The 12,205-nt window shown below is 38.4% G+C and overlaps 1 protein-coding gene across 1 annotated transcript in view; it reads right to left on the minus strand.

The window, feature by feature from the left end:
- Nucleotides 1–12,205, minus strand: part of Ubr1 (ubiquitin protein ligase E3 component n-recognin 1) — a 112,025-nt gene that overhangs the window by 13,784 nt on the left and 86,036 nt on the right. The window contains exons 37-40 of the mRNA XM_028766833.1: nt 11,212–11,308; nt 6,254–6,321; nt 5,069–5,219; nt 1,016–1,115 (exon numbers count right to left, since the gene is read on the minus strand). Coding sequence (XP_028622666.1) covers nt 1,016–1,115; nt 5,069–5,219; nt 6,254–6,321; nt 11,212–11,308 — 416 coding nt within the window. The remainder of the gene's footprint in view (nt 1–1,015; nt 1,116–5,068; nt 5,220–6,253; nt 6,322–11,211; nt 11,309–12,205) is intronic.

The following is a 12,205-nucleotide window of genomic DNA, read 5'->3' on the forward strand; positions in this document are numbered from 1 at the left end:
AGTCGATTGAAAAAAAAAAAGCATTTTAAAGCATCTTGAGTCTGACAAGGTTCTCCCTGCAATATACAGCAAAGCTTGTAAAACCTTTATTTTCTTCCCATCGTTAATGAGATAAAAAGCAAAAACAAAACAAAAACAAAAAACTCTCCACCCTTGCAATGAAATAAGAAAAACTTAGTAATAAAGCAACTGGATTTTCTAAAAAATGAGTATGTTTCTGGTGCCTATATAAACTCTGATAGCAATCTGTAGAGTAACAAGACTACTGCAGTGGTAAAACTTAAATAATTCAAACTATGGCTTTCAACTAACAATAGCATGTCAACACTATCGGTTCTAACAAACAAACCACCAAAATACAAAAACGTGTATGGGGAAATAAAAGTGAACATTTTAATTCTCTGTTCAATTTTCTTGTGAACTTAAATTGGCTATATACATTATATACAGTGATTATACAGTATATGCACATTAAAATATAAATACAAAATTAGTTCTCTGCCAGGCAGTGGTGGCGCACGCCTTTAATCCCAGCACTTGGGAGGCAGAGGCAGGTGGATTTCTGAGTTCGAGGCCAGCCTGGTCTAGAGTGAGTTCCAGGACAGCTAGGGCTATACAGAGAAACCTTGTCTCGAAAAACAAAACAAAACAAAAAAACCAAAACACCAAAAACCAAACCAAACCAAAACAAAATTAGTTCTCACATTAATAATTAAACACATCAAAAGCCTTTAAGTATTTACACACATCATGGTACAATCACTGTAACAAGGCAACTTATTTTCTACTTTTATTTAAAACAGTTCTAATCTACTTCATTTCACTTTGAGGTAAAAATCAAAGTAAATGTTCTTTACTATAAGGCTATTCTACAAACAAAATCACAAACTAAAAGGCCTTAGCTGATTTTAAAACAAGGATTCAAATGGCTGAAAGGAACACTGCCGAACTTTTGAACAAAGACCTAGACTCACTGAAAGACGCCCAGGCCAAATGGCCAGTGTCTGCTACTCACCCATCTGTGTGCTGTGAGACTTCCACAAAGAGAGCAGATGCACAGCGAGCCTCCTCACTGTCCTCTTCACCCTCAACAAGCGGGAGCCCTGGAGACAGACCTGCAGGGCAGATTTAAACATTTGCTCGCTGCTAGAGAGGTCAAGGATGCCACAAGAAACCCTGCAGAATACTAACCTGGGCCCACAGGGGCTCATTGAGACTGAACCACCAACCAGAGAGCATGCATGGGACAAACTTTAGGCCCCTGCACAAACATAGCAGATGTGCAGCTCGGTCTTTGTGTGGGACCTCTAACAGCAGGAGAAGGGACTGTCTGACTCTGGACTCTGTTTCCTGCCTTTGGTCCCTTTCTCCTGACTGAGTGCCTTGTCTACCATCAATAGAAGAACTACTTCTACTGTAACTTGATATGCCAAGGTGGGTTTAGATCCAAGGGAGGCCTTTCCTCCTCTCAGGAGAAAAGGATGTGTGTGTGTGTGTGTGTGTGTGTGTGTGTGTGTGTGTGTGTTGGGGGGGGAACTGGCCAGAGAGGAGAGGAGGGAGGAGAGAGGAGGGAGGGGAAGCTGTGATCTGTAATCTGTATGTAAAGTAAATAAATTGATTAATTAATGAAAAAAAAATAGACCTAGCTCCCCTCCAAAGATTTTGCTCCCTAACAAGTGTGTTAAACCTTAAGTTCATGATTCCAGAACATTCCTCTAACTGCTTTGACCTTTATATTAAACCCCTCAGCTTCAGGTTTACTATATAGAAATAGAGATAAGATGGCTACATTGCAGTTTCTTATGACAGATTGCTATGGCACACTTGAACAGAGTTATTGTTGTATTAATGCACTTGAAAGGTCATAAAATTTCTCTGAATGATTTGACATCATATTGCTTTTCATTTTCCAAATAAAATGAAAGGTACACATTATCTTTAAAAGGATTGGTAGGATAGTTCAGTAGGTAAAGTCACTTCCTGACAAACCTAAATTCAATACCCAGAACCCATAGAGTAGAAGGAGAAAATTGACTCCTGTAAGTTGGTTTGACCTCCACATGCGCATGATGACACAGGTATCCCTTCCTCCACAAATAAATAAATGAATACAATAATCTATTCAACTTGGAAATATACTGAGTTTGTATTGATTTTTCCCCCACTCAAGTTAAGTGATAAAAGTGAAGTGTTGCTCAGTGGTAGAATGCATGCTTATATGTTCTAGAACCTGGGTTAGATCCTCAACAGCATACATACACACAAAAAGCACAGAAACTTCAAAATTATGATATGCATGTCTGCATGTGAGTTTGTATAAATGAATATGCAGAGGTGAGACAGGGGAGGCAAAGTGAGTTTCACACAGTGTGAGATGAGCTCAGGCAAACCGTTTGAAGAGTCTGACAGAAGCATCTATGGAATGAGATTATTGGTTTGTTTGTTTACCAGTGAACTGAGCTGGGAAGGAGATAAAGTATCTGTCACTCAAGCATGAAAACCTGTGTTCTGACCCCCAGCACGCATCTAAGAGCTGGGCATAGCACTCACATAGGTTGAACAGAAACAGGCAGATCCCCAGAACTTACTGGCTACCCAAACCAGCTTAACCAATGAACTCTCAGTTCATTGAGAAACTGTGCCTCAAAAACTATGATAGCAAGTGATTAAAGACACCTAACACACTGACCTCTAGCCTCTATAGGCAGGTCCACACTCACACAAATGTGAATATAATACACATATACATATGGAAATCAATAAATTTAATTGAGCTGGAGGTGTTCAGATTCATAGCAAAACTGAGCAAAAAATATAGAATTCTATATATTTCTGATCCTACACATAGAGAACTTCTATTTAGCAATATCCGACATTGTTCATTTTATGTATATTATTGATAATTACTTTGACCGAAAGTTTATACTGACAGACCGACTCTAGAGTCTAAGCCCAAAGTCACGCCTCATGCCTGTAACCTATCACTTTCAGCATAACAAAGGAGGATTGCCAAGAGTTCCTGGACAGCCTGCAGCTACGTAGTGAGTTCAGAACAGCTTGGCCTAGAGTAAGACTGTTTTTTAAAAGTGGTAAGCCTGGGGCAGTCGTTAGGAGAGCTCACCAGTCTTCAGAGGACTTAAATTTAGTTTCCAGCACTCACTTTAGGCAACTCATAACTTCCTGTAACTACAACTCCAAAGGATCTGATGCCTCTGGCCTATGTAGGCACCTGCATTTAGAATACAAATTCATAAAATTAAAAATAATAAAACGGAGTTTTTGAAAACAGTTTACGCAGAGAGGCAAGTCCTAGAAGAGACAGTTCAGTATTGAAGGAGTGAAATAAGGCTGAAGGGCTGACCTCACTGGACTCAAGACTATCATCCAAGGCTCACTAAGGTTCACTCAGGACGTTCTGCGTCCGATGGGTTTGGATAGCATATATACATACATTATACAGAGTAGCTTCAATGTCTCTGTGCTTTTCCTTCTTCACTCATGCACACCACTGTTCTGCTCACATTCTCTCCAGTTTTGCCTTCCCCAGAATGTCCTGGAGTTGGACCTGTAAGTATCTTTCACATTGGCTTCTCTCACTTAGTATATATGCTCAAATCTGCTCTATGCACTTTCAGGACTGGATAGTTCATTTCTTTCTAGAACCAATAATATTCCACGGTCTAGATGTACCACAAATTGTTTATCAATCAACTAATGGCTACCCTGATTGTTTCTTTCCAAGTTTTCTCTATTATCTTATGGCAAAAGATTCTCTGTAAAAATGAAACACATGCATGTAGTACTCAGGGTAGTCAGAAGAGGGAGGTGGATTCTCTAGAACAGTTGTGAGCTGCCATGTAGCTGCTGAGAATTGAAAATTGAACCTGGGTCCTCTGGAAGAGAGGCCAGTGCTGTTAATCATTGGTCTATCTTTCCAGCCCCCTTTAACATGTTTTTTTTTTCTTTTTTTTTTAATCTGATTTTTCTTTAATTTTTCTGAATTTTCAGTAGTTTTCATTGCTCACTGTTATCCAGAACCAGACTTTATTTATTGTTCATTTGTTTTACATGTACACATATGACATATGGTATATATGCATGTATGTATGTATGTATGTATGTATGTATGTGTTTTACATGTGTGTGCACACATGCATAAGGAAGTCCAAAGCTGATACTGAAATGTCTTTGTTGATCACTTTCCATCTATTTATTTATTTATTTCTTGAGGCAGCAGCATATCTCACTGAAGAAGTTTGCCAATTCCAGTTAGTTCAGCAAGTCAGCTTGCTCAGGGATCCCTTGTCTCAGCCTCTTGAGTGTGGTACCACCAGCCCTGTCTAGCTTCTGTGTGGGTTCTGGTCCTCAGGCTTGTACAGCAAGTACTTTACCCACTGAGCCACTGCCTAGCACTTCATTTGCTATTAATGACTTGTCTCTAAAAGGATATTTAGAATTTTATGTTATATTCATGTAACTCAAGTCATGATTGAAAAACATTTAATGAATACTTATTGTGGAGAACCAAGATTGCCAGATACTTGATGCTAGGGCGAATGGTTTCACAAAGTGATAGTTCTCTGTAATCAAGAAACACATGTGCGGAAGGAGAAGCTGGGCAAGGAGTGGAATGAGCTACAAATAACTGTGACATAAAGTAACCTATGGCAGTGCAACAGGGTAAGAAACATACTCTCACTGGAACTGACAAAATGGTTCCTGAAAGGCTTGGCAAAGGCAGAATGTATGTGGATAGAAATAATCCTGGAGAGACTTTGATAATGAGGAATTTGGAAGACAAGGAGAAAAACAGGTCCTAACAGTCCCTCTACATATCTGGAGAGTAGCTGGAAACTAGACAATCACATATCTTGAGCTAATTACCCTTTCACAGCTTATTCTGCCTTTACCTATTTAAGTAACATTTGGTAAGAAATACATGAATAAATAACACATGGCATAACACAAGACTTAGAAATACATAACACGATTAATCACAAACATAATTCATTCTGCCAATAAAGCACAGGCAAAAATTACTTACAGTCATCTGAGATGGGAGCTTTACCTGTCTCTGTTGTAAGGAGTATCTGAAGCATATGTGCCATGGTGATCAGATGGAAGAGATAAAGGTGGTTATATGAAGAGCTAAGTAATGAAGGCTGAAGATCCACGGTGTCATCCCAATACAAGGATGGGAACGCTAAGACAGCGCCCACCTATAAAAGAAATGGACAGCAACAGGGTGACTGAGAAAAGCCAAGACAAACTGACTTCCTAACTAAATGTAAAGGGGACCAGATGGTGTAGTTTTGTTATTATTTTGAAAATAACCACCATACTTTTCCTAGTGATATTCAACAGAATATCTTAGATTATAATTATAATGCACCATAAATGGTGAGCAAAGGCCATCACCAAATACCCCTTTGCTGAGGCCACTTATTGTAGACTAGGAAGACAGTAGACCTAGGTAGCAGTTCTCTGCTCTGTAGGTCTGAAGATTCTGTGTTATAAGTACTTGGATGTCCTTAAAAAACACTGACATACAGGCCTCATTCCAATCCAACAAAATCAGACTCTGAGGCAAGGTCCAATTGTTAAGATTCTTTTTAAGATTCCCCAGAGGATCCCAAAAGACTCAGAGTAGACAGCTACTGAATACAGACTTAGATTATAAGGTATGAATGAGGTGGACTGGCTAACCTGATATCCACAAAATCCATGGCTTCAACCTTACCACTGTGTTCTTGATTGGACTAGGTTTAAATGAGTACGATTATTGCAAGGATAAAAGGTTCTGCATAAAACTCCCAAGAGTTGCCACCTGTCCACAGGTGTTTTAAGGAAGCTGCCATGTACGTATGGCCTGGTCTCTATTACTAGATAGTTAATGATTATATTTAATTTATAGCTTACATGGTAATTCATTGCATATGATATAAACAAGTTTAAAAAAAAGGGAGTGGGGAGGAGCCATAACAGAATTAGAAAAAGTTTATTTGTATGCATATTATCAAATATAACTAGCTACAAGACCAATCATAAATTAAAAAAATAAATGTGCTTTCATTTTAAAAATAATTTTGCTGTCTCAATGAAATCTGTATTTGTAAAAGAATGGATAAAACATCAAATGTAATACCTTGAACATCAAAATTTTATTATTTTGAACAGGAAACATGAATTTAAACAAGAAAAAACATGAAATTATAAGCTTGGTGATTTCAAAATCATTTTAATGAACACTTACCAAAACATGAAATAGATCTACAGATAGAAGGCATGGTGTATTTTCTGATTGTAGGTTAGGAAGAACAACTAAAACAAAAGTTAATATAGTTCAGTCAGTGAAGCAGTGATGTACTTGAATAAAATGCAAACTGGAAGCATTAAATAAAAGTATAATGGAGCTAGAGAACAGAGTCCAGTGCATCACACTTTTAAGATATGGTTGTCATAAAAATGCAACAATAAAAGGCCACTAGAAAGTCTCCTATATAGCTTAAGAGTTGGCAGACAAGACTTAGGAGAAAAACCTGAAATAGATTGCTCAAGAAATATTTGCTAGAAACAAGGGTACATGCTTATCACTTGTGAGGCCCAGGTCCACCCCCTAGCAGCTCCCACCTTCCACTTTTGAAATGCTGAATGACTGACTCGATTTGTGTGTAGGTGATTGAAGCCAGTGTCTTGAATGTGCTGTCAGAACTGTGCCCCTGATCCAGCTCCTGCCCCAGAAGAATGGCTTTTATAAAGAAATTTCCTCTATCATTTTTCCACCAACATTTCTAAATGTTCTGTAACATATGGTATGTGAACAGATTCAGGATGGCGAGCAGGGAGACCTTGCAATGGAAAGGAGGACACAGAAAACCTTCCTAAGTACTGCTTAGTGGTTAAGAGCAATGGCTGGTTTTCCAGAGAACCTGGGTTCAATCCCCAGCACCCACATGTCAGCTTACAAATGTCTAATTTCAGTTCCAGGGGATCTGACACCCTCATACAGACACACATTTAGGCAAACTACCAATCCACATATGAGTATAAATAAATTAATTAATTAAGGAAAAGGAAACAAAATCCATTTAAGAAAAAAAATAAAACCTTCCTATACAGAATTAGATTATATGGATTATATTTGGAGGAAGTATAGACAGATTGAATGTGATACATTTTTTTTTATGAAAATTTGTCTTACACTCAAAGAAACTGAAACTTTAACTGAACTTAACAACCAACTTAATAATATACTTAATAATAGACTTAATAATAGACTTTTAGGTCTTGGCTTAATATCCTGCCTATTTATTTAGTCTGCCTTTAAGAGAACAATGTTAACAACCAACCTTACTGGCCTTGGATTTCTTCTGTATTCAGCTTTTACAACCAAAGCTAATGCATTATATAACTTCCACGCCCCTGACCCAGACAGCAATACAATTGTCTAAAATATGTGTTATGGTAGTCATTAAAACAGCAAACAAGTTGAAAGTGACCTTATGCTACAAATATCCACCATAAATGTTGGAAACAGCATACTGACATTGCTTGATAACAGTATGTTTGCAGTACCAGGTGCTCTGGGGTCATGTGGAATCATGTGGAGGTAAACATCTCTTATAAACCTCAGTATTACAAGATTAAAGAATCCCTTATTCATTCTCCACACCATGTTTTCTGTGTTATTAGGGACAAGACCAGAGTAAAAGAGACAGACATTAGGTAGACATAGACAGACAAGTCTGAAAACATAAGCTACAAGCAAATGGAGGACACAGGGAGAGAAGTGGAGAATTCATACTTGAGCTCAATTTTGGTTAAATTAATCCAAGGAGAAGTGCTGAATTTCCTTTCTTTGTGTGACAGTGGCACATTTTGGTGCCTCTGAGGATACCATTAAATTGGTTTAATTGACAAATACTACAAAGTATTATCTTTTTAATTTGATCAATCTTTAATTAAAAACTAGGAACGAAAAAGACTGGCAAGGAAATGAGATCAAGAAGTTAAGACAACAGGATTTTCATTTCTTTTTGTGTTTGTTGAGTTGGCCTTGCTATGCAGCCCAGGCTGGTCTGGGAACTAAAAATGTTCCTACTTCAACCTCATAAGTGCTAGAACTACAGGTATGAGCCATCGTGCCTGGCTAGAAATAGTTTTGTATCTATAAAAGCAAAAAAAAAAAAAAACCTTTTATATACGTGTATAGGTGTGTGCAGAGGTGATAGGGAGACCAGAGGCCAACCTTAGGTGTCCTAAGGTGCTGTCTACCTTGTTTTTCTGAAATAGGATGTCTCATCCGATCCTATGGCTCACTAATTAGGCTAGGCTTGCAGGCCAGCCAGTACCTTGAATCTACTTGTCTCTGTCTTATTGGTGCTGGTATTAAATTTGCATACCACCATGCCTGGTTTTTATGTAGGTGTTGGAGAACAAAGTCAGGTCCTTATATTTGCTTGGTGAGTATTCTACTAACTGAGCTACCACCAGACCTACCCAGACCCAGTACAGCTATTGCTTTAAACATTTTTTATTTATTTCAGTGTATATGTACACGCAAGTGTGCGTGTATGCACATGCCTGTAGGTATGTTAACCTTTTTTGCAAAGGCAGAGGCCAGAAAAGGATGTAGTATCTCTTCTTCTATCAACCTCTGCCTATTCCTTTGAGACAGTTTCCCTTTCAACCAAGGGCTAACATTTTCTTGGTTTACCTGGACCAGCAAAACCCAGTGTTTTTTTTTTTTTGTTTCCACTCCTATCCCATCTCTATCCCCAAAGCTCGGGATATAGTACTTGTGGCATGCTTGGCTTGTTACTTGGGTACTGGTATGTAAGCTCTACTCTTCATGATAGCAGAGCAGTCTTAACCGCTGGGCCATCTCTCCAGCCTCAACACAGCTATCACTTTTAAAACTAAGGGAGAGAAATTTCTGCTCAGACTAATTTCTTTTTTTTCTCTCTCTCTCTTTTTTTTTCAGACTAATTTCCTAACTGAGTAAGTAGCATAAATATTAAGATCATGATTTTTGGATACAAGACTGAAATAGGTTCTCATACTGGCTATTTGTTACAGGGAAGCATTTTGACTTTTCTAAGTCTACAGTATTTATAGGTTGCTGAGGAGTTTATTAACATAGACTTTTAAAGGATTTATACTAGGTGTGGCATATAATAACCATAAAGTGTTCTTTTTAATGCTCTATCTTAAACTAAAATGATCACAGGGTTTTACCACTAACAGGCTGAGTGTCTGTAGTGGTTTCAATATGCTTGACCCACGGGAAGTCGGCACTATTAGGAGGTGTGGCCTTGTTGGAGTAGATGTAGCCTTGTTTTAAGAAGTAAGCTTCTATGGGGGTGGGCTTTGAGGTCCTATGCTCAAGGTGCAGAAGAGATAACTGACTGAACCTCTGAAACTGTAAGCCAGCCCCGATTAAATGTTTGCTTTTCTAAGAGTTACCTTGATTATGATGTCTCTTCACAGCAATGAAACCCTGACTAAGCCAGTGTCCTTGACAAGTCATTTGCAATTTCTAGGTCTCATTTCTTTGTGTTAAAATTTTTCACTGGGCAGTGGTAGTGCATGTCTTTAATCCCAGCACTTGGGAGGCAGAGGTAGGGGGATCTCTGTGAGTTTGAGGCCAGCCTGGTCTACAGAGTGAGTTCCAGGACAGCCAGGGCTACATAGAAAAACCCTGTCTCAAAAAATTAAAAAAAAATTTTTTTTCAGCAACCCTTCAGATAATGTAGTCAGCAGCATTATATACTTTATCTATCTTATTGTCCTTCCAGGATTACAAACTGCTTTATTGTCAGGACAGTTAAAACATATAAATAATTTTTAATCCCTGTTCTGAAATTTGATCCTTTCAGTGACTAGAATATCCTCTCATTATCAAATTTTTCCTACAGGCAGTTCTAAAACATTCCCCCCTGGTTATTACAAATATTTATTTTAAAATTCCTTTGAAGAGTGGGTTGTGGTTAGCACAAGCGGGTAACCTTAATCCTTGGCAAGCCATGACAGGAAAATGAAAGTAAGTTTGAGTTCCAGGCCAACCAGAGCTACAAAGTGACACTGTCTCAAAAACAAAACTAAACTCCATGAGAGCGACAAGTTCACTTTAGCATGCTTAGTCTTCGTTTTATCAATTGCTCATGGCCCTCTTGCCCCATCTGAGGTGCTGGTGAGTAAACCCTGTCCTTGTGTATGCTAGGCACAGTGAGTTACAGCCCTAGTTCTCGCCTCTTACTTGTTTACAATCATGGATATGCCTTATTCCTCACTTACAGTGAGGATGATAACTTTCTCAAAGACAGCTGATTATTCATTCATTCATTCATTCATTCATTCATTCATGTGTATGTATTTGTGTGTATGTATATGATTTTCTTAAAAATGTCATTAAAAGTTTCTCTCAAAATAACCTTAAGTAGAAAAAGTCTCCATTAGTCAATTAAAAGGCAAAAGTAAGCTGACTAGTTTATAAAACCAAAGTCCAATTATCTATGGTTTCTAAGACTCTAAAAAAACTGAGCCAAAGGATGGGACTAATGTAACTGTGAAGGCTATAAATAGGCAGCTCTTTTGTCAAATAGAGCAGACCCGACCGTAAATAAACAGAAGACACAGACAGGGCCACTACATACTAACAAAGGGAACATATTATCAACAATATATAACAAGTTTGTTTATTTGGTGCATCAAGACAGTTTGTTTATTTGGTGTATCTCTGTTTAACAGCCCTGGTTGACCTAGAATATGCTTTGTAGACCAGGTTGGCCTCAAACTCACAAGAGATCTTCTTGCCTCTGCCTTCTGAGTGCTGCCCAGCTCCAGTTTTTTTTTTTTTCTTTTGGAGGCAGGGTCTCTCTATGTAGAATTGGCTGTCCTAGTACTCACTTTGCAGACCAGGCTGGCCTCGCACTCACCAAGATCTGCCTGCCTCTGCCTCCCAGGTGCTGGGATTAAAGGGTTGTGCTATCACAGACCCAGCCAAAAGTATACATTTTAAAATAACACTTCAATCATTAAGGGGTAGTTGTGCATCTTCCTATTTGGGCAAGTCTGCTGCGGGCAGTTAGCCTTTATCAGTGAGTGTTTATAATCAGTACAGTATGTCATCTCCTAGCTGAAATATACTGCCATAAATGTAGAAGAAAACACAGGTAAATACTTAACATAATAATGAAAAGAAGTCCCTACCTGACAGGAGCCGAACCAGATGTTTCTGTATCAGGACCTGAGGACAGGTAGTTCTCTGTGCAACCGCAAACTGCATTAATGCTTTCAGACCATTATGCTAGATTGTGAGAGAGGTAAGATAAAATGATAGGTGACAGAGTTAGGTCAGGATGATAAGTAACCAGTCCTGCCTACTATGCATTAATGCATTATATACTTATCAAATACTCACAATATTTTATTTTTTGAGACAGAGTCTATCTATGTATTCCCGGCTGCCCTCAAACTGAGGAATCTTTCTGTATCCTTCTCCCAAATGCTGGCATTAAAGGCTAGCACCACCACACCCAGCTACAATATTTTTAGTACATAAAAAATGCTTTATAATTTCACTATACTTTCGAATTTTCCATTAAAAAGAAATGTTAGTTACGATCATTTCAGTTCTCAGCTTTGTTCTGTTTTCTAGATTCAATCTTTTTTTTTTTTTTTAAAAAAAAAAAGATTTGTTTATTTTATGTATGTAAGTATACTGTCGCTCTCTACAGACACACCAAAAGAGGACGCCAGGTTCCCATTACAGATGGCTGTGAACCACCATGTGGTTGCTGGGAATTGAACTCAGTACTTCTGGAAGAGCAGTTGGTGCTCTTAATCACTGAGCCTCCACACTCGACCTTTTAAACATGGGGCTGTTGAATCCTGTGCAAACTGTATTTCTAGAAATTCTAAAATGATAGTAAGAAGCCATGGAACAACTAGAATACACCTTCTTGTTCCCAGCAGCAGTATGGGAACTACAGGGACACACACACTGTGGACTGTGAGTTTCTTGTAGCACCTGTCAGGAAACGAGGAGGGAAATGCCTACGAGGCAGTGGGCTAGGGAGCTTCTGTAGGTGCCCATTAGTTTTTACAGTGCTACTGAGCACACATTGAAAAAAACAAAACAAAACAACAAAAAACATAGCTAACTAGGTACATTTCATGATTCTTTGAGGATATGGGCAAGAAG

The sequence above is a fragment of the Grammomys surdaster genome, unplaced genomic scaffold (genome assembly GCF_004785775.1).
Source record: "Grammomys surdaster isolate TR1022 unplaced genomic scaffold, NIH_TR_1.0 170, whole genome shotgun sequence".
Taxonomy (NCBI): domain Eukaryota; kingdom Metazoa; phylum Chordata; class Mammalia; order Rodentia; family Muridae; genus Grammomys; species Grammomys surdaster.